This window comes from Anopheles merus, chromosome 2R, assembly GCF_017562075.2.
Source record: "Anopheles merus strain MAF chromosome 2R, AmerM5.1, whole genome shotgun sequence".
Taxonomy (NCBI): domain Eukaryota; kingdom Metazoa; phylum Arthropoda; class Insecta; order Diptera; family Culicidae; genus Anopheles; species Anopheles merus.
The window spans coordinates 20,974,465-20,997,833 of record NC_054082.1 but is presented as its reverse complement, the minus strand read 5'-3'; the positions used below and the strand labels follow the sequence as shown (position 1 = coordinate 20,997,833).

The 23,369-nt window shown below is 49.3% G+C and overlaps 1 protein-coding gene across 2 annotated transcripts in view; it reads right to left on the bottom strand.

Moving 5' to 3' along the window:
- LOC121601139 (GTPase-activating protein) overlaps positions 1-22,716 on the bottom strand; it is a 29,086-nt gene extending 6,370 nt beyond the window's left edge. The window contains exons 1-5 of one of the 2 annotated variants that reach the window (XM_041929937.1): positions 21,381-22,716; positions 4,112-6,258; positions 3,046-3,296; positions 2,350-2,355; positions 1,369-1,567 (exon numbers count right to left, since the gene is read on the bottom strand). In XM_041929937.1, coding sequence (XP_041785871.1) covers positions 1,369-1,567; positions 2,350-2,355; positions 3,046-3,296; positions 4,112-6,258; positions 21,381-21,435 — 2,658 coding nt within the window. In that variant the 5' untranslated portion in view covers positions 21,436-22,716. The remainder of the gene's footprint in view (positions 1-1,368; positions 1,568-2,349; positions 2,356-3,045; positions 3,297-4,111; positions 6,259-21,380) is intronic. The other variant, XM_041929944.1, reaches the window with a different exon arrangement.
- Between the last annotated feature and the right edge of the window lie 653 nt (positions 22,717-23,369).

The window sequence follows — 23,369 nt, the reverse complement described above, 5'->3', positions numbered from 1 at the left end:
CACTGGGGGACACGCTTGCGCACTATCGAGTAGTCTCTCTGTGTCGGGGGGAGGGTGCGTGTATTGCGCTATCAATGTGACTCCCCCTCTATCGGCACCACGGGCACTGGTAGCAAATGCTCTAAACATTTCTATTGGTAGAAAGCCCGATCCCAGCCTGGGACACATATTTCATTCCCGTTCGGATCCATTAAAGCTGTCCAAAGCTTCTTAGTTGCGCATATCGCGTGGGGGGAGCGTTGTGTCTTGCGAGTGGCCCCAATACACAGCTAAGACATGGGCGGTGTTGGCGGGGGCCAACAAAACCAATGGGAAATAGTAAAAAAAGGGAAACTATTTCATGCTCCACCTTTGAAAGAGCTGGTTAGCGGTGGCGGCAGGGGTAAGTGGTGTATTCGTCGTGTGGCGTGTGTGCATTGCGTTTCTTCAGCGAACAGTGTTGTGTCTGCTCCCCGCGTTTCTTGAATCGTCATCTCCGGCTGTGGCTCATTCAATTGTTTTCTCGAACCATTGTTCGAAGCGTCTTTTCCTGCGAGCAGCTGCAGCAGCAACACCAACCATACCATCTCGCTTTGCGCACAACCTTTTTGGACGTACACACACACACCCATTTGGAAACCTGCGCCCGGTCGTCGCGTCTCGTGCTATGCTTCATGCGGTTTGCATGTGACTCGCTCTATGCGGCCAAATTCTTTTCATTTCATTCATCTCCATTCTTATGCTGCACCGATGTGGGCCAAACGCATAGTGCGCCTACGGCCCCTGCGAGCAGTGTAGGGCGCCGACGCGATTGCCGCAATGTACCTTCGCATTCCCATCATTATGTTGATTGTAGGCCGCTCCTCGGTCACTCCACCCTGTTTAGCCTGTCACTCGGTTTTACCCCACAATAGATAATAAAGACGGCAAAAGCGTACGGTTCTTTGTGCCAATCCTTCCTCGTTGGCACCTCTTGGCATAAAATGCGAGAGTTTCGAAACACCTTTAAACCCCCTCACACATTGTACTGGTGAAGGTGTGTTAGAGACATTTTTTTCACCCTTTTGCTTCGATAAAATGGAACCATATGCAGTATTATATGGAGGTAATACAGACGCACGTGCTCCCATAACTCTGTATTGGGAAAATGGGGAAGGAATTGTTTTCAAATGCACACAAGAAAGGGTAGCAACATTCACAACATACGCAAGCACACACACACATGTATTGGCCTACAAAGCTTGCAACAAGTTATTCCTACCCCTCTCCATCATATTGTGGCACAATTAAACAATTAAAAGCGCATTAGAAAACGCGAACTACGCCAAAAAAACCGCCTGTGTTTTGTAAATGCGCAACGGCGGCTGGGACGTTTTCTCGAAACCTTACCTGAAAAATGTTCTGCATCTTAAAGCTCCGTTCGTTGAGCCGTTCGACAGCCAGTATGTCAGTTAGCGGTATATCACAGATGGGTCGTTTTCCCTTCGCCTTGGCGTAGCTAAGCGATTGCGTCGTAAGCCGGAAGTAGCGCTGCTTGAAGTTCCGCCTGCCGAACCGTCTGCGTCCTTGGGCGCGTTTCGTCATCATCCTGTGTGCGTTGTACGCGAGGGCAGAACAAAAAATAGAGAAGAAAACAAAAACACACACTTTGCATTAGATTGACGGCTTTTGCGTGCTTCCTTTCTATTTCGTGTCTCTCTAGGGGGACTCTATCGATATCGGGCTAATCACGGTGAATCAAAAAGCGTACAAAATTAATACCATTAAGAGAGTGCAGAGTAAGCGTAAAGAAAATGTTAAATGAGGGCATACAGTTAATGAGATGATTGTTCATTTGATGGTGGTATTACTCCACCAGTTCGAGGTGCTATTGTCCGCGGTTGCTTCCTCGACTTGCTTGAGTGACGCTAATTTTTCAACAAATAATGGGGATGTTTAATGGATAGAATAAAAAATACGGTAAGTGATGTAAAATTACCATAACATGAACGATAAGGGAAAGATTGCTCATCATTAGAGGCACAGGTTGTCTTGGAGTTGCATGCGCGGATGGGCAAAAACAATACCCCACATGCTAAAACATTAAAACAGCGTATGGTGGATGATCAATGATGAGCAAGGCAACACTCATGAACTCAAGGCTGTACATGTGTTTCAAAATAAAGTAAAAAATTGGTAAATTATATAAAATGTCGTAAGGTAATGTATTCAAATTGAACGCGAAGTCCGAACGCGCAAACAGTACAAGCAAATCAAATGAACAAAATTACAAATAAGCAAATAAATGCGCCTCAACATAGGCCATCGAACAGAAGGCTAAAGAAGCGAATGCGAACCAGCAGTAACTAACGTCTTCTAGCCCACACTTACCATTCACTTCCGGGGATATCAGAACGTAACCAAACGTGATCATACAACCCCATCAACGACATATTGAGATGATAAGTAGGCGTAGTGAAGAGTTTACATTCACACAGAGACGTGTGCATAAGATTGTATTTCGGGGATGAAATTTATATTACGTGGGTTTGTTTGATTTTGTTTGTTATTTAATGGTTTGTCCAATTAGTTGAATGTAAGGCACGGATCGGTTCAGACAATAGATGAGAAAGAGAGAGAAAGGGAAGAAAGATAAAGGTGGAAGAGAGAACAGAGAGAATAAAATATATCGATACTAAAACAGACCAAAAGACAACCATTGTGTACAGACAGTAAAATTGTTAATGCTAAACCAAACGCTAAACCACGTGCCAACGAAAAGGTACGAGCAGTGGAACAGTGAGAGAAAATGTACGGCCGGCTGTGGGACACATTCAGGCACAAAATGAAGGACTTGTGGAAGTTGAGTAGTTGACATGAGAACACGGAGCGAATGATGCTGATGAGGAACTAGGAGTGGTGTATTAATAAAAGCCGGTTTAGGGACATAGGTTAAAAGGCACAAGAGGGGAACACATTAGAGCAACATCACACTATGGGAGGGACCTGCGGACCACAACGACAAGGTTGGGGGGGGGGGGGGGAGAAGCACCTTCTCTGCAGGACATGAGCTTGCCGGACACTTACCCTTCCTTCAGCACCACCGGTTCCAGGGCGCTCGATAGCCCGTCACCGCTGTCGCCGGTGGCACCGACGGTGGAAATCACCTCGAGGAAGTGCTTGATCGCTTCGACGTGCTGCTCGGTGCAAAACTTCTTGTACAGCTGCTCGGTGTACTTCTCCTTGCACGGGTGCTGTGCCGATCGCGAACTGACCAGGTTGCCCATCGATTGTATCGTTTTAGAGATCAGCGTTAAGGTGCGATTTATCTGGTCGTCCTGTTGTGAGAAGAAAAGGTAAGGGAAGTCATTAATTACGGGGCACCAGGCACGTGGGGAGCAGTGGAGGTAATTTGCGCTGCAGTGTACCATCGCGTTTCATTTCTAAATCATCCGGTCACAAATCTACCGACGGAAACGGCAGCTGCTGTTTTTTTTTTGTTTGCCAGGATTTAAAACGTCTTATCGCCATATTTAATGGCCCCGGCGGAGTGGGCTTGCTTCGGGTGCGCATGCCCTGAGCAGCAGCGGGCAGGGATGCGCCAACGCTTTATTCATTCACAAATGGCAAAGGTTCACAGCGCTCATAAACAGGAGTGTCGTCTTATCGAGCAGAAACGCAACCCGCAACGCAAGTAACGGACAGAGGCATCAATGAAAACCGAACAAGCACACTTGGTGAGCTGTGTGTGCGAGCGCAAAAAGCGTGCGCTTGATAAGATAAGATGTTTAATCCTCTCGTACCCGGCGAATGAATGTCTACCGCATGTAGAGTTTTCGCACCACGTTCGCGTATCTTGAGCCAGCGGTCGCTTCGCATGCACGGGCAACACTTAAAATAGGCCCAGAAAACGAGTCCAGACCGCGTGTAACTATATTTTAGAGGTGACGTCAAAAAAGTCCAATCGAACCGACGCGATAATCGCACCATGAGAAACAGGAAGTTTGCGAGTTTATCAGTCCAAAAATAGATGGCAACCGGAGATTGATAATACGCAGTAATGATTTATGTCTATGAGAAACCTATGATAACAAAAAAAAAAACGTGCACGCACGATCACCAAAAAAAAACTGCTACACCCTAAAGTACTTACCCCCGGTTCGGTCGTCAGATCAAACAGCTTCGGCCCGAGGATGGCCGGTGCGAAGAAGCGCAGAAAGATAAACCCCGACACGACCGAGTAGCGCACCTCCTTGTTCTGCGGGAAGTACTTGGCCGCACACTCGCGCAGATTGTGGAAGATCTCGCACAGTATCGCCGGACACTTGACCGCACTCTGCGTGATCGCCTCGAACACCTTGCCGACGTAGTCCTGCAGGTTGTGCAGGTTGCCCTCGATCGCGCCGACGTCCTTCACCCGGGACGGATCGATTTCGCACGGCTTCCGCTCGGCAAAGATCTGCTCCACGATCGGGCGCAGCGTCGCGTGCAGATAGTGCAGCCCCGACAGCCGCATCGCCTCGTCCATCATCTTCGACACGAGCGTATTACCGCGAAAGATGGTGGTCGGATCGGTGAGTTTGGAAATTTCGTGATCGGCCAGCGCCTTTATCATCGGCGCAATCACGTTGGTGTGGGTGAACAGGCGCACCAGCGGCTGCGCCACCTCCGTCTTGTTGTGGCTAATCTCGCCGAGTATGTGGACCGCGCTGGCCGTGATCGGTTTCTGCTCGATCGACTGTATCAGCACGTTGTACAGCTGGTCGTAGGTCGCGAGCGGAAACACGTGGTCGGAGGTGTAGTTTAGCTTGAGCCGCAGCGACCCGAGCGAATTGTCGCACGACAGCCGGGTGCCGGGCGGGGTCGCGCACGTGCGCATCGGCCGCGACTGGCTGGTGCGGGGCTGCAGAAAGTACCAGGCGCTCGGCTGGACCGCATTCTGCTGCTGCTTCCCCCGCACCGGGATGCGGATCTCGCCCAGAAACACGTCGTCGCCAATGCCCGGGCTGGCGTGCTTGAAGCTAATGACGACCTCGCACAGGTCCGCACCGCCGAGCGGCATCACCGTGTACATGTTGTTGCTATCACTTTTCGCCGAGTCGCTCCCGCACGTATCGATGCACAGATCGAAGCAGAACGTTTCGTCGAACGACGGGTTGATCGTCTTCTTCCGCACCTTCGTCCGCTTGGTGATGGTCTTTTTGTTCGAGTAGTGCGCCGCCACGACCGCGTACGGATCGCAGAGCCCGTTCTTGCGCGCCAGCTCCACACACTCGGTGAGCTTGATTTTGATCTGGCTACTGTAAGCACCACCGCCAACGCCACCACCACCGCCACCGCCACCGCCACTACCGACGGACGACAGCAGTCCACCGGAACCGTGCCCGTGCCCTAGCTCGCCATTGCCGTTGGTGTATAGCGACAGCAACAGCGGGGACGTGTGGCTAGGGTCGAACAGCTTCAGCAGGGGCGCTATTTGGCCCGCACCGCCACCACCACCACCACCGACGCTGCCATCCACCGCACCGCCGAGGAGTGTGTGCGTGTTGTTGCTGCCGCCCTTGGTCGGGTAAAATAACTTTAGGTTTGTACTATTCACAGCACTGTTTAGCTGTACCGCCATCAGCGCATGGTTGGACGACGGGTTGGGCGAGTGAGAAGGAGGCGGATGCTGGTAAGGAAGGATACCACCGTTCTCCTTCGACTCACCACCACCACCTCCGACCCCGGACGCGCTGTGCAGATGATGGTGAAGAAGATTGTGCTGGTTCAGATGGTTTTGGTGAAGAAGAAGCTGTTGCTGCTGCTGCTGTTGCTGCTGCTGCTGCTGCTGCTGCTGGTGCAATCGGGACAGTGTGGTCGGCTGGGTCAGATACCGGTAGTCCTCGAACTCGCCGGTATGCTGCTTCAGGTTGCCCACGCCATCATCGATGCTGATCAGCAGATGGGCCATGCCCTGCACCTCCGAGTCCTCGTCGACCGGCCGCAGCGGGAACCAGTGATCCTTGTGATTGTACTGGTGCAGATCCTCGCGCCGGATCGCGATCTTGCCGTACGGTTTGTCCTGTTTCAGGTGCCGGTCCCGGTCCCACACGTACACGGACAGGTAGCGAAACGGGCGCGGTATCTCGAACTGGTACTCCTCGCCAAAGAACGGCGACAGCGTCCGCTCGATCGTGGGCGTCCGGCATATTTCCTCCTGGTCGAGTGCGATCGTGCAGTAGACGTCCCGGTTTTCTTTGGACGACGTGGTGGTACCACTGCCATTGCTGCTGCGTCCTACGAGACTTTTCGCTTCGCCTGTTAAAGAATGAAAGAGAGAAAGAGCGTGTGTGAGCACATTGTAATGTACCATAAAACAACGTTTTACATTCAATGAATAAATTAAACGGAAACAATTATAATGCCCTTAAGTGCGAATTCTGCTTCGCTTCGAGAGCTTCGCACACCGTTGCCATTTACAGCGTTAAACCCTGATTTTTTTTCTCAAATTTCGACCGTTGAAATTTCGACACGTGTTGGGACGTGCAGCAGCACCTAGTAGCAACGGCAGCGCAACCATTCACGCCACACCTCGCTACCGGGAAGCCTCCGGAAACAGAGACATTCAAATGACATTGCAAGAACACGCTGATCATGGTGGTGGTGCTGTGTTTATGTATTTTACTCTCCTGTTCTTAAATTGAACCACAACGAACACCGTTTTGCACCGTGTCTCTGTATCGTGTGTGTACGTAATGTGTAAACCATGCTCCTGGTGGCATGATGACTGTGTGCAAGCCAACTTATTCTCGTTGCGGATATGGGAAATTGATAAGGCCAATGTCGGCACGGTTACAGCACGCGACGACGACGACGACGATGACGAGGACAATGCGGGACGGAAACGAAAACCTTAGCAGACCCGCAGGCGACGACGCTCTGCTTCGTTGCGCGCCACCCGTCTGCGCTGTCCTATAGGAATCGCGCACGCGAATGTGTGATGTCATTCTCTATTCCTCTACGAATGGGGCACACACACACACACACACATACGCGGGAGTTAGACGGAAGTTTGACACACTCTGTAGTGGTGGTAGTGACGGTGGCAAATGCAATCCTATTGGACGATTCGCTATTCGCTTCCGACTGGATTCAGCACGTGTTCGCGCATTAGCAACAAAGTGAATCATATTAATGCATGAAGTAGGAGTGTAGGCCCCGTGCGCTAACTGCGCTACCTACACTCCATAGCTGTTCATCTGTTTTCACCCAAAATCGAGCCTTCCCTTATAGTTAGTTTCTTGACAAGGCCACCATATTCTCACAACTGATCAAACGAAGCAAAGGACGTTGTGGAGAATTCGACCATACCATACAGGGGAAAAGGTCACCCCCAATGGGGGATGTGGACTACATGGTCCAGGATGGGGGGTAGAAGGGAAGGGTCCTCTAACGAGTTGTGAATGATTGATATCGCAAAACCAAAGGGGGGCCCGATTTCCGCGCGTCTCACTGCGTTATGAATGAAGTACGGGCGCCCACCGCACTGCCACCATATCTTTGCTACACGGTTTTGATTCAAAGAAAGTGTCGACCATCCTTCCACCCCCCAAACGGGTGGGTGGGTGGGTCTTTGCGCATGTCACACAGTTCTGTCCGCAGGTATACCATGCTTGGGGGTGGTTTGCCAAGTGGCTGCAAAATAACAGTATAGCGAAACACGGTTAATGGCCTGCGATGGGTGACAAGAAAAGCGCCAACACGACGTGTGAGTGTATTCGCGTGTGTGTTGCTCAATGCGATTGACAATAATTGACAATAAATGAAGTCATCCGGCAGGGCGGGCCGGACGGGCGGTTGGGTGGGCGTAGGGCTACCCAAACACCCGCGCAAACCCGTGCCACCCGCGCCAGCAGCTGTTTTGGTGGGTTGACATTCATCCACCCATCGCATCGTAATGGATTCCTTGCCGGTCCCCGATCGGTTGCGCGTTGAATGTGTTTTCTTGGGAGTGCCGGAGGTCGCTTGATCTCCCCTTCTCTCTTTCTCTTTCTCTCGCTCTCTCTGTTTCTCTCTTCAATCTGCCGTCAATTTTAATCTCCATTCATAACGAAAGGTTCGCCCCTCCCCCACAATCACCCACGCCACACGGTTTGGAGAGCGTGTTTCGATCGATTTTGGCATCAATTCACTGCATGTGTGTGTGTGTGTGGAGAACGAATGTAACCAAAAAAAATTGCGTTAGTATTATCGAAGCGTTACACTTCACGAAAACGACGATTGGGAGTTGAGGCGATCTCCGGAGAAATAGTCTGCTTCGACTCCTGTCCTGTTCCTTGAAGAGAGGGATGGATGGTGGTGATTTTACTTTTATGTTGGCGTGTTGTTGGTGTTTGGTGGTTAATGTAGTCGTGTCCATATCGTTTTGAAGGACTTTTGTAGGATGTTTGCTGCTCTAAGCGGTTTGGTGAGGCACAGACGCGCACACACACACACACACACATATGTTTGTGACAGTGTGCCTCCTTTAAAAGGTCATACTAACGTGCGTTAGCTTGTTGCGGTTAATGGTGCGGCTGACACGTTCAAGGGCGAAATGCGTGTTCCGCAACGGTGGGTTAAACATAGCTAAACACTACACACAGATAGTAAAGCAAAAACAAGCAACTTTTAGGCTCCGATAAACCAACTTTCCCTTCGCCATGTACGGCTTCTTCTGGCATGCGCGTTGCAAGTAAACTCATTTTAAGCAGCTGATTAAGAAAACCGACCATCAATGAAACAAATACCAAACCGGGTACAAGCACACACACACATCGTTGCGCTGTGTCTGCCTGTTTAATGGTATTACTTTTCACACCACCAACGGCACGATGTAGCGCGAGGGGGCACACGATGACCTTGTGTGACCAACCAGCCACCAGACCAAGCGCACGCACTGCTTCGTTACCCCATCGCGTATTATGCACACACAAAAAGGCAATGAAACTCAAACCACCAAAAAGAGGGGGGAAAAAGAAGGAGATAGGATAGGAAAAGACTCTCACAGGGGGGGAAATTAGAAAACAAATCCACACTAAAGTGAAACACACACACGCACGTGAAGAGTGTAAGTGCATGAATGAATGATTGAATGTACAGGTTGTTTTGAACAGGTATAAGGGGTTTTGAAGCAACGTGTGTGTGTTTCTATGCGCCAAAAAGCTTAAAACGTGCCAAGCAAATGTTAAACACGATCGTGCTTTTTTTTCAACAGTGCGATCCATTTTGCCTATTTTCCCATCGCCCATCAACCCATCTCACACTCTGGTGGCACGGCACCGAAAGCCACCCGTCCACAAAACGCCAATAGATAGGGCCAATGGAGTGTTTCATGTAATGAGCCAACATGGAAATGATCAACTAAAAAATTGTTAAAAAAACGATTAATGGAGAAAAAGAGAGAGAAGAGGAAAGTGCAGGGAGGGAATGCTGCCTGCCTGGTTCACACAACAAATCTAATTCAAACCCCTAAAACTTGCTACGCTCCTTCGAAACGCTTTTTTTGCTGTTGCCCATTTTCGCACGTCTGTCTCCCGACTGGCAAGCGAAGCGAGGGCCTTTTGCACGGGAGAAGGAAGGTGTTTCAATGTGTGTTTTACCAACGACAACAAAAAAAAAATAAAAAGAAAAATCCACCCCTCTATTTCACGCCCGCTTGCCACTGGCACACAAAACGCTGGCCCGGGGTTTTTGGTGAATGAAACTCATTAACAGCTACATGCGACAAACGCTACTACTACACACACACACACACACACCTCCGATACTACTCCCACCATCGAAACCGCTGCTCCTCGCCTTAGTCTACACCCTTGCAGCCTTGGCAAGAGCCGGGTTCCTATTTAAATTACACAACTGAACATACACAACACCTCCCACCCGTCGTCAGTGGCACTTTCTGTGCAGTGGCATTCAAATTAACTTGAAATGTCTTGACACACACACACACATACACACCCATCATCCATGCCCGATTGCAGGCGCGTCTCCCCGCGAGCTTATCGGACCGGAAGCGATGAATAACGCCGCTTCCCCATACCCCGCGGAGCGAGAAGATCGAGGGTTATGCGACAACGGTCAATAGACAAGTGGCTCCTCGATAGATAGTGGCGTGACGACGACGGTTTGAATGTGTGTGTGTGTGTGTGTGTGTGTGTTAAAGGGGCCAAACCGGGTGGCAAAGTGCCATCACCATACATACCCATCCCACCACCACCCCATCACCACCAACCAAAATCAAGATGATGCAACGCGATCAATTCCGCTGGGAAGAGGATGCACTCGACATACCCCCCTTGCCGCCGGACCCCGAACGATTGATTATATTTGTTTGTTTTTTGTTTGTGTGGCTCATTCTCAACCGAGGCAAACGGGAGCAGAACTTTTTTTTATAATGAGAGCGCAAAAGCTTCGTTTGGTAATGTATTTAATTTGCTTTTGATACATTTCATACATCTCGATAGGCTGTTACTATTTGCAAGATAGGTTTTAATTATGTCAACACACAATCTCAAACATACAATGATCGACAGGAGACAGAGAGAGGCCGTGCACTGCCCAAACAGTCAACTACTCAACACGAATACGCACCATTCAGGTGAGTGAATCACGAGCGGGCGCGGCAAACAGTAAGGGGACGCACGCGGCCATGCAAACACAGTCATCGAAATGAAAGACTAAAACTAAAACTTCTTCTTCTTCTTTGGCACAACAACCGCTGTCGGTCAAGGCCTGCCAGTACCCACTAATGAAGAGAGCTTGGCTTTCAGTGACTTATTGTTACCATAGCAGGATAGTCAGTCCTACGTATGGGGGCACGGTCTATTCGGGACTTGAACCCATGACGGGCATGTTGTTACGTCGTACGAGTTGACGACTGTACCACCAGACCGGCTAAAACTAAAACACCAACCCAATTACTGGCTGGCTGGTTGGTGCAACCGTAGACTCTCGGATACGTTCATTAGGAAATATTGAACATTTAAAAAAATCAAGAAAATCCAACATGTGGACCAAACTACTTGCTGCTCTCCGGTTACTCGACTAGAAGAGGGCGCGCGACGCTGTGGACCTCCGAGGGGGGGAGGAGGCACAGTTACTGCTGCAGCTAGGGCACTACACAGTACGCCGCCTCGCGTAGGCCAGGCACAGTTCGGGTTGGCCGGGCACGTAGAAGGAAATGCCGCGTCGATTGTGTATCAAATTACCAACGAGGCGGCTGCGGCAGCAGTCGCACTTGGCCCCCGGCTTCCTTTGGCTGCGTTAATTTGTGTGTGTGTGCGATGGTGGTGGGCCTTTTTCCTGTTGCAGTGCAGTTTGTGCATCGTTGTTGTTTGGTTTTTTATCTCATTTCATCTTACTGAGAAGCCCAAGAAGCTTACAGATCCGGATGGTTGGTTTTTTCTTCTTTTCGTTCGTATGTGACGGCTGCCCACGACGACGATGTCTACCACTGGCGACGGGAATGAGTCAGATCAACAAAAAGTGAGTAAAGAGCGAATGACACACACACACACATTCACACGCACAGACAGGCAGCCATATGCGTGTGCCATTAGAACAGTTATCATGATAAATTCTTCCGTTTTTTTTTTTTAAATAAATATTGTACGAGAGCTTGAAAAACGTGCCATCAACCGTTTGAAGAGACAGGGATGAATCATGGCCACCAAGTAGTGTGGCACTTGGGCAGCTGGTAGGCGTGGGCTGCAGTAGATAGTGAGCTATTTTTTACAACGATTATTGATTTTCCGTTTATTATAAACTGTACTCGACCGCGCAATAAGGTAAAAAATGCGGACGCGCCACCAAATGTGCAGCAATGCTGTAACAAATACAAATATGTTACCGATTTCTTTGGCAAAGCACCACAAAACAACAGTAATTATAAATCGTTAAGCAAACGTAACAATTAACCGTTAAAAGGTAAGATCCACAATCGAAAAAGAAAGAAAAAAAAAACACTTCCCTACTGCACCAACATCGTTTGCAGTTCCTTTCCGATCCCTCCTGGCCTGGCTGGAGGCGCACGTTTAAGGGAAATGACGATAAATGGAACCACAATTATCGTGTTTACGCTACACCTATATCCCCCCGCGTCCCACACCCTCGCGCGCGCTGCACACATCGGAGTGTGCGTGCTTTTTTTGTTTTTTGTTTTGGTTTGTGTTTACTGATTGCACATTTGCCCTAGAGTCCGTCTCCTCGCCGGAGAAAGGAAGCAGTTCCTTTCGTTCCAATTTCTTTGCTGCAGCTACTGCTGCTTCTTCCTGGTTGGTGCGGGGAACATTAACGCGTGAGACCGGGGAATATGAACGCTGAGTGGGACGGCGACCTTTTCAGTAGGCAAAACATTTACGGTCAAACGCCACGGTGGTCATTCATCATTGAGAATGCCAATTGTGTTACGGGGTGTAGAATCAACGTTCAGCAACGATTTGTTAAGAAAAAATGCTGGTTTTTATTGCAATTTAAAGGTTGGACGAGTAGCAGACGGTTTAACTGGTGTCCTAAAAAAGCCTAGTATTTGTGAGTTCAAATGGTATCTGGAATGACCTTCAGTTCGTAACGAGGAGTTAATGTATGTTTGAATAAGTAGCTTAAAAATGAAGCCCGACATTTGCTACAGATAAATTAGGTCAATGTAACCGGATAATCATCAACGAAAAGAAGAAGAAGAAGAAGAAGAAGAAAACACATGGCTGAAATAAGTGACATTCTTCCAAACTGACCCATCTGTGTGCCAAGCGAGCGCGCGCTCTCTCAACTTGAACGGACAGACGCGTTCGCTAAGAACGTGTGAGGTTAGCCACCTCACAACACCCCGGCATCGATGATCGGGGACAGCAGAAGCCGCAGCAGCAGCAGCAGCAAAGCAGGCATGTCTCATCGTGTCTAAGGCGCAGAGCGCGCTCGCACACAACCCGACACACATACACATACACAGACACCGCCACCATGGGAGATAAAGTAATTTCCTGACCGATAAGTGGGCGCGCACATGCACACACAACACAGCCGAGGAAACTACCATCCTCCTCTCTATCTCTCCTTAAACCCTTCCCCCCTTCCCCCCCCCCCATCACCAAACACAGGCCCCTGGGCCTCATCATCAGCCATTATCAACCCACGTTTGTATCAGCAACACTTCCGGCCGCTGTCCACACGACAGACACACACACACACAGTGCGCTGCCGCAACGGTTGGTGCTGTTGTTGGGTAATATATTGGTGATTTTTTTTTGTCTCTGGCCGTTGGTATTAGATTGAGCTGGCCGCCCAGGCCCTTTCCCATTCCCCAGGCAACAAGAACGGGGGCAAACGGCGCTTGGCTTCTCGGCTCGGATGAACTTCGGTTGGACATCGGAGTGTGTGTGTGTGTGTGTGTGTGTGTGTGTGTGTGTGTGTGTGTGTGTGTGTGTGTGTGTGTGTGTGTGTGTGTGTGTGTGTGTGTGTGTGTGTGTGTGTTTATCGTTGTAATGACCAGCCGGAAATGACACTCTCTGCTGCTGCTTGGCATCGGCACACACACACACACACGCATACTTGCGGTCATCTTTTGTAGATTGTGCGGGGTGGACTCTTCAAACCATCCCTGGCACTGGCAGGAATGTTGACGTAGACGGTGGCAATAATAGAAGTAGCAAATGTGCCGCTTCCTTCCTGCGGGATCAAACGAGGGCCACCGTCGTCACACTGACGTTTTTAACACGGGGAGGGGGTGAGGCATTCAGTCCCCCGGCCGGCGCAACGAAGTAAGACCCCTCACAGGTGTGGCACTCTCCAGCGAACGACTCTGGACTGCCGTACCATACAGCGTTGTTTTGGTGGATGGCTCTTGTCGACGACACATTAGAATTCCAATAGATTACGGATTTGTTTCGGATGCCCCCTCCCCCTTGTTTCGAATGCCCCCCCCCCCCTTGTTTCGAATGCCCCCCCAAGAGCCAAGCAGTGTCGCAACCAAAAACAACGCCAACCCCAAACACACACACACACACACACAAGCAAAGCTCATTTCCTCGCTCGCTCGCGCAAACAACTTCCGCCCGCGGGTTGACGCTGTTTGCGTAATGTGTGCGCGGCGATCGATTTCAAGCACGGAGGCGTTAGTGCGCGCATTAGCGACCCTGCCGCCGGACGGGAGGCGATGGGAAAGCCAATCAATTCCTCGGAGAAAAAAAAAGAAACCCGCTCAAACTTTGCTCTTACATACGGCGCGCGGCCAACCTTTTCCGTGGGCTGCGCACCGCACCAAAAGGCGACATCGTGGATGTTGACGGCGATTTGGATGACGACGCTGGTGGTGTTGATCATGCACACGACGATTATGTGCGTGGGTGTGTGGATCTGTGTGTGTGCGTGTGTGTGTCACCCACCACCCGAACCACAATCAATCGTTACGAAACTTGCGTGAGACAGCCGCAACACCAGCCATCTGGTGCAACTTTAATTTGGATAGCGTTTTAAAGGGAAAAGGCACGTGCAATACAGACTTCAGCAAACACGGAGAGAGAGAGGGAGGGTGTGTGTTTGTTGGAGACATTTTAATTTCGCACTCATTACAAACGGGTGAAAGCGATCCGGGAGGAGCATCCACCGAGCAAGCTCCGACATCTCCCAGCCATCACCGTCATATCCCAAGTCCGTCGCGTCGCGATCATCAATGCCATGGATCGCGTGTAGCTGTCGTTCCCCGTCGATCTGTCCCGATCAAGCAGGTTCCCCTTCCCGCACGCACACACACATTTTACGCACCCCAGCAGCAGCTCTTGGGACGTGCCATCGCTGGACAATGATGATGATGATGATGATGAAAATCGATGACATCGGGTGGCCCACGAGGAAGTGAAGCAAAGAAAAAAAGAAGAAAAAAAAACTTTCGAAAAATTGAAAGTTTCTTGCTGTACTGCAGGAGCAGGAGAAGAAGGGAGGCGTGTTGCTCACAGCTCTCGTGGGATGAACGATGGCCCCCGCCGCCGCCGCCGCCGCCATTCACATCTGGACGACGACGGGGCCTGCTAGCAAACAAATCGAGATCGACCTTCCCCAACAGGCCCTCCAATATCTCCACTGCCCCCACCGCTGAAAAGCGAAACCAAAACCCCTTATCTTCCGAGGGCTCTGTTGCATGAGAATAATCCCCTCATATACGGGGATGTGTTGGTGGACAGTGTCGTCCTACGGGTGGAGCTTCCAAACAATGCAAACAACTCGTAATCTTGGTTCGAGTTCCCTAAAATTTTGGAATCTTTATTACTGGTTGGTTAAAATAAATCAATTTTGGAACTACCCATTCAACCACACCCACGTTATTAAGTCTTTTTGTAGATGGAACCTAGGAAAGGAATGGAATTTAAAAAGGAATTTTCGAAGATTGTTCAAATTTGACGATAAGTGGTCCCTTAAAGTGTCACATGTGCGCATAGCACAGCTTTTAGAATAGTTGTTTCACCTTATTTTTGTAAAAGTTCACTCCGAACAACTCCTTGCCGCCAACCGTGTTGCAACATCGCCCAACTGACAAGCGCAACAAATAGCAAACCACCAGATTAGAGACACTGCGTCTCTGTTCGGGCCGCTAGTTATTGATTAGTTTTCCCACGTGAACCGACTAAAGCCAACGAGACACACACACATACACACACAGTGCGCCTGATAAATTATGCATTCGCAAATGAGAAACGCCTTTGGCAAGCGGCAAGGCCCATGCGTGTGTGCGATGGTGTGCTTGACAAGCGCTAAAATGCGTTACCATGGGTAACGCCAATTCGATTGCTCTCCGTTAGGCGTGTGCGACTTCAGCCCAGATTGCGATCGTCATACAATCGTCCTACGCGTACCCGATCAACAACAAGGTGCAGCAGCACAGGACAGTTCTTCCGCCCCGGTTCCGATATTTCGGACCCACGACGACCATAGGTGGTGTTGTGGTATGTGTGTGTGTGTGCGTACTACCCATCAACCCGGTTGTATGTGCTAATTAAACCATTAAAGGTAAGGCACGTACAGCTGGTTTCTGGGGATCGAGCGCTGGGCTCATTTACGCCACGGAGCTGGAGGGGGCTGGAACGGACCAATCCGTACGAACATTAAAAGAAAATCGGTAACGCAACTAGCAGCAGCAGCAGCACAAAATAGCACACAGCCAGCCCGGCGTGTTGAGAAAATGGCCGTAAAAGCTCACCCGCGTTTGGTGCCGTCCTGTATATATTCAGGTCACCGTAAGGGTACGGGCTGTTACTGATTGACAGCCGGCCGACCGTGCACCGGGTGATCGAGACCCCCCCCCCCCACACACACGCCACGCCAAAGTGGTGCTTCAAAAGTAGTTTCTTCTACTTCTTCTGTTTTTGCTCACAGTTCACGGGTAATGATATGGTGGTCGGGGGACGACCTACTGGTAGACTTCTTTTTTTTTGCGCAAAGGAATAGCACACACCACCGACGGTTAGAAAGTGCACGCAGCAATAAAAATTGAGTTTAAAAATTCACATTTAATATGCCGGGGCAATAATTGCTCCATTTTTGGTGGTGGGGGTTTTATGGTCGAATTGTAACACTACAGGCACTCCAACTTATTCAATCACCTGGATTCGGTGAGTTTGGAAAGCTGCGGCAGTTTTTTCGATCATTCATTAAGGCTCTCTCTCTCTCTCTTTATGGCTGTAATTAGCCTTTAAAATACCTCCTTTTTTTGCACAACTTTAGTCAACAAGTGGTGCTGTAAATGGCGATGAGTAATGCTGCAAATAATAATGGTGTAGGTACGTATATTCTCACACAAAAGTCATATGCGTGTCTAGTGGGGGAAGTGACAACAAAGCTTCGATTCGATTGGCATCATAAATTCGATGATGAATCATCGGCGAAAAGTGTCCGTACAAGGCATGGCCATGGGGCCACCACACACAGACCTACAACGGCGCGGTTGGTTGGTTTTGATCGTCTGGCTTATGCACATTTTGCCGGTGCGAGAGGATCGAGGGGAAACGGTGCGCTAAAAGTCGTGCGCCCTAACTTTACCATTGGCGCGGCGTGTTAGTCTTTGTGTGAGTCACATTTCGTTGCTATTCTTGCTACTGCTGCTGCTGCTGCTAGTTTGTTCACCGGCCAGGCTAAACAAGCAGGCAGAGTTATTCCGCCCAGTCGGTCGGCTCTTTAAAAGGGAGTAGTAGGCAGGCGAATGATGATGATGATGATGATGGCGTATGGTCAACGGGGGAAACCTCCCGCTAATGAGCGTTTCCTGTCTTGAAGCGAATGATCTAAGCCGTTAGCGATCGCACGTAGGAAAAACAATGCAACCGATTGTTGGAAGCTCAGCTCAAGCCGAGAAGTACATGTTTTGGATTTGTTTTTTTTTTTTGTTTTTGTAAAACAAAACCCATTAAACATTGCTGATATAAAAATGGCCAACTGATTACTGATTGTTTTTTTTTATTTTTTCAACCACGATGAGAAGGAAAAAAATCAATAATTCAGTAAGTTCATCAACAACAGTATCAAGGGCATAAGACATTTCAAGGAACTTTTTTTTTTGTGCTGTTCCTTCCATTTTTTTGCCATTTCCGTACGATCTCTGCCGTACATCTATCCCCCCACGCGACTCGCTAAAGGCCTTCGCTGGGCTGGTCGGTTGTTGCTGGCACAAAAAGTGGCACGTGGCTATTTTTGGTTTTAATTAGAACGAAAGCCTTTTTTTATTGTTGGCGCTACTCGAATCCGCTGCCCTGAGCCTGTGAGCATTTTGTACTGATAAGACAAGAAATGAATGATTAAATTGACTACTGATTGCAGAAGAAAGGAAGAAGAAAAAAACGGCGCTATGTTGATATGAGCACATCCCGACATCCCCCGGGAGCCCTTTCCCCAGAGCAGACAAACAAACAAACAGAAAAAGGGTGCAACAAAGATGCGCACCGACTGCTAGAAACAATTGAATTGTGACGCGCCCCGTGTGACGCGTGTTTGGGGGGATGGATTTCACCCGCCAAACACAAAGCAACGGGAACGGATGGACGGTGGTGGTGTGTGGGATGATGATGATGGAGTCGTCGGATCGGTTTGTGGTTGACGTCACACCGGCAGAACCGCGCACAGTGCGCCACAAGCGAAACGCGAATCAGCGCCGTCGCTGCCGTGCTCATCAACGTCAATTAACATCTCTCGCACCAATTTGCCACTTTCTATTTCATTGGGATTAATTACGAGGCGAGGCAACGGCCCACGGGGTGGTGTTCCGTCCTGCCGTCCCCCTTTGTTTACAATGCCTCGCGAACACACGCACACACACCGTCGTCTGACCGGAGTGACCACAGGCGAGCGATGGCGAGAGTTGGGCACAGGAAATGGCGAGATGCGGCGAGAAAAGCACAATAGGCAGAGGTTGTTGTTGGAGGCGAAGGCCGGGGCGCCAACATACCACACAAGCGCGCAATAAAAATGATGGCAAATGATGGGGAAAAGAATACACGAAGAAGACCCAGGAAAGTGTCATTGTTAGCTGGTCACTTTCTTCATCGCGATGGGGAAGGGGGTTCGTTTTCCCTGGCTGCGGTTGCACGCGGGAAACAAACAAACAAAGCTAAACAATAGAGTGTCGCCGAAGCTTTCTACCAAGAACACATCATAAAGCATAAATAAGTCATAAGTCTCTGTGGGCGGGACGGCAAATTTGCTTCAAATCTCGTTAGCATTTCATGAGCTGCTGCAGCAAAAGACGATGTAAAAAGACAAAGATACGAAGTTAATTAATTAAATGCACCTCCGTGTTTTTCACTTTCAACTGAAGAAAGTGGGCCCCCGCCGTCCCCGTCCCGCAGTGGAAAGTGGCAATGAATAGTTGCAAGGCTAAGGGGCCGCCCTGGTTTTCTCCCAAGCGTCCGAAGGAGGAGGAGGTTAGAGCTATGGTTCGGAAAAATTCCAAACCCGGAGGACAATTGCTCTTCTTCCAGCTACGTACCATTGGCCTGGGAGGTAGGAGGTACTGGGATAACAGTGCACGGAGTACGGCGGGAGTCCGTGGGAAACTGTTGCTGGGAAATGGGTCCAAAAACCATTCCATTGTGCATTGTGCATTTTCCGACCCCGAACATGCCAACCGCTGACATCTCTCTGTTTCTTGCCCATTCCTGACAAGTTGATCCCAGCGCGAGAGAAAGTGAAATATGTTTATTTAACTAAGTTAAATGTTTATGAAGCATTGGAAAAAAGTGTAACGACAGATGCAGGGGAAAACTACTTATAAAATAAGTGAGAGTTTTCCTAGCAAAGCGCAGTTGCATGGCAATATTCATGCACGGAAGCATGTACATGTCACCATTTTTTCCACACATTTATAGGACATCTTCTTCCCGCATGTGTGTGTGTGTGTGTGTGTGGCTGTGCGTGGATGTGGTTTCTTCCTTCGTGAGACGCCCGTCCTTCGAGGATACGGGACCGCTTCCCACGGTCATTCGAGTCGCCGCCGGAAGTTCACCACCTGCTTTATGGCTTTGTGGTGGGTGAGGGGGGGAGGAGGTTTTAAAGCAAACTTGATCCTGGTGCATTTTTTGTTTCTGCATCGGTTTTTAGCCCACGATTTGCGGTTCTCTTTTCATTCTCTTCACACGCAAAACTACAGCAACGGCAACCGGAAACAAGTGGGCAATGTGGAACGGGTGTGGGCGAGAAGGGGAGTGTAATGAATGCATTGCATTTCTGTGTGTGTTTTTTTTTTGTTTTCTTTTCTTTTCGGCTGTAGTTGCATTGACACTGAGACACACGATTGCGCGGGTTGTTGTGTTCTTAGGGACGACCGTGTTGGTGAATTTTATGTTTTTTGTGTGTGTTTTCATCCCAACATTCCCGCCGTAGGCGCACGCACGAAACAAGTTTGGATTGGAGGACGACGATCGATCGGGTTCGAAATGGGTGAGTGTGTGTGTGTGTGTGTTACACATCGCTTCTATCACGATTTGTTTCTTGGACGCACGCTGGTGCAGTATCAACATCACACACAATTCCGTCACGCGGCGGCTTCTGTTGACATTCAAATCTGAGGGACGAGGGGGAGGGGGGCCAACCCCCCTGCTCGTCAACGCAACTGACGGGGAGGGAGAGATTGGCATTGGCTTCCCACCTTCCACACCATCTTCAAAAAAACGTAACGGAGCATCCTGCCTGTGCCTTTGTACACACACGCGAGTTCTTGTTTCATTAATAGACGCACACACACACATACACGTGTAAAATCACGCACACTGGGCTATACGATTCCGCATGTACAAACTCACACCACCACAAGCGAACTGAAGACACCCACCCGCCCTGATCTGCTCCAGTCCACCCGCGCCCCCTTTTAACACCCACCAACGCCACCAAGAACCACGGACTTGCCCAGTGGAAACATTCTTTTACGCCACTGTGTCAGAACTTGGTGAATTATTTTAAATTTAAATTTAAATTTTTTTGTAATATTGAACATTCACACACACACACAAACACGCACACATCTTTCATGCTTGCACAAAGGCCCAAATGTTGTTGATGGTACGAGCATTCCAGACAGCGCGCGTTGCTAATCACCAACTTCCGTTGCACAGAGTTTGCTTCTTCGTCTTCTTCTTCTTCTTCTTCGTAGTTCAGCACAGTGCACACACCACAGCAGGCGAAGTGGAACGGGTATTGAAATCAGACCCCCCCCCCCTCTTCCCCCGCACTTCCTTCACAAACCAACACACAAAACTGTTTCGATTTCCAAATAGCACTTATCCCCAAACCTACCATCCCCCTCCCCTCCCCACCCCTTAACACTTATGATGGGTGCGAGCAGTAACACGGGCACACACACACACACACACGTGCACGCTTTTTCTTCATTCGATCGTGTCAAATACACACTGAACATTACATTTTGCTCTCTCCTTCTCTCTCTCTCTCACACATACTCTTTTTTTCTCTTTATCGACGCACTGTTTTGCTGGAGATTTTGAAGTTTTCCAGCGCGTTCAGAATCATTCACTCAAGAAGCAGAGACTGACTTGTTTAATTTGCTTCCCTAACTCGAAACCTCATACAATCCTCCTTCCCAGTCCATATCAAACCCCCATACGACCCAGCCTCAACTGCCCGTAAGGGGACAGGTAAGCACAGTAGACACAGTAAGCATAGGGATACACACAGCTGCAATCACCGTTTGCTACGACGATACTGCTTCTGGAACAAACCAATGCCGATGGTGGGTAACGAACACAGGCCCCCTTTTTTTGCGGGTCCACCACAAGCTCACACTAACCGTAACGCACAACACAACGCAAACACAAAGTAACAACCAGAAACAAAAAAAAAAGAACATCAAACGGCAAAACCACTCTACAAATCACTGAACACCTCTCTCCGTGTGTGTACACACTTACCTATTTTGATCTTCAGTTGCTCCTCGACACGAACTTTACGTGTGTCGTCAGCCATATTGAATCCATAACTATGTGCTGCTGCTATGGATCGGTACGACCAGCGCGGGGTGTCGGGCGGGGACTGGGGATTGGATGTTGTGCGTTTTCCGTCTACCGTTTCTGTTCCCGAATTTCGAACGCTTTGCGGTTGTGATTTTTTCCTGCGGTTGAAGATGCTGTCACCACCACTCACTTCACCATACGACCACCACCACTATCACCTAAACGCTACCTTTCCGCTTTTGTCCTGTCAAGCGCTTGCTGCTGCTGCTGCTGCCTGTTTGTTCGCAAAGTGTGTAGTAACACAACACCTCTCTACACTCTTCTCACACACAGCTCAACGCGAAACGCGATTCCGGTGCGTTCGAACCGCTGGCTCAACTGCTATTGATGATGTCTAGTGTGCGTGATACGTTGTCTGGCTGTCGCTGCTGTTGCCGTTGCCTCGTTTGGCGTTGGCGTTGTTCCGTGGCCACTGTGGGTGTGTACGTGCAATATCACACCCGTTCCTCCAGCCCGCGACACCGCAAAACCTTCTTCACTTCCACGCACACACACACACACAAAACACTCACTGACTCACTCACACTATCGTGTGGCGCCTCGTTTCGCGCATGCTACTGCCTGCTCGCTCACTCATTCGGAGCAGCATTCATTCATTCTGCATTTCCATTCAAATTGCCAGCAAACCCACACGCACACAGACACACACAGCCATGAAACAAATCAACACACACATACACTCACGCAGCCTGGTTCCCTAGTTCGCTTTCTTCTTCCTTCTGTCGTATGCTCTTCTTTTTCTCACTTCCTGCTTTCCATCGATACTGCTCGGTACCGTTTCTAGTTGATTCACAAATCGGGCACCAAATCTGCTGCATACTGTATGGTGCCCGTACCGATCACAAAACACATAGTACAGCACAATTTTTCTTCGCTTTCAGACTGCTCTGTGGCCTGCTACTGTCGCAATGCGCTGCTCGGCACAGCACACTTTCACTTTATTTGTGACACTTCTTCCACCTTCCAGATGCTGCTGCACGGTTTCTTCACAGGTTTCTGTACAATAAAAATCACTGCTGCTGCCTGCCTGCCTGCCTGCCTTCCTACGAACACGAATGCGAAGCGCTCCCGTTCACACTTTGCACAAGAGTCTTAATTGTCAAAACGACTGGAGTACACTGGTTCCAGCGCAACAAAACTGTACAGCAGTTCACTCGCTCGTCACCTTCTTCACAAATCCGTTTTATTCGCGTGCTCTCTCACTCTCTCTCTCTCTCGCGCGCCCGCTTACTAGCGCTGGCACACTGGGATAGAACGATGGCTGTAGATGGTTGAAACTCAATTAATTTAAATTCTTTTTTATGTAGATTTTAGTCATTTTTATCGAAAGACTACACTTAAGGGATTGGAAAATATCACTTATGCAGTTTAATGAGTTGTTTTTATATCCAAAAACATCCGTTTTACGGTTTAAATTAACGGATGGAACAATATGGAGACATTTTCTCACATTCACTCCAGATGTGTGTGGGTTGACGTTCCGAGATTGTGCGCGATTCGAGTTGGTCTCTCTCTCGCTCACTAACACTCGTACGCAACCACATACACACATACACACACACACACACACACACACACACGTATATACGCATCAGCTAGAGTAAAATCAAAGTATTGGTGAACATAGTTCCATACACACGCACACACAGGTGAGCGTGCACGTACGTTCCGTTGCCTGCTGTTCGGTCGCACGCAGGATGTGTCAAAATTTATGATATTTTCATCCTGCACAGCAGACCGTCTCGATCAATTGATAGAAAATATCATTTTTAGCTGTTCTTTCTGCACCGAAAGTGCGAAGCGAGAAGTGCATCGACGCCTTACTCCCCGATCGTGGCAAGGGACCAGGTGTGTATGGCAGCAAACAAAAAACAACTGACCAATGAA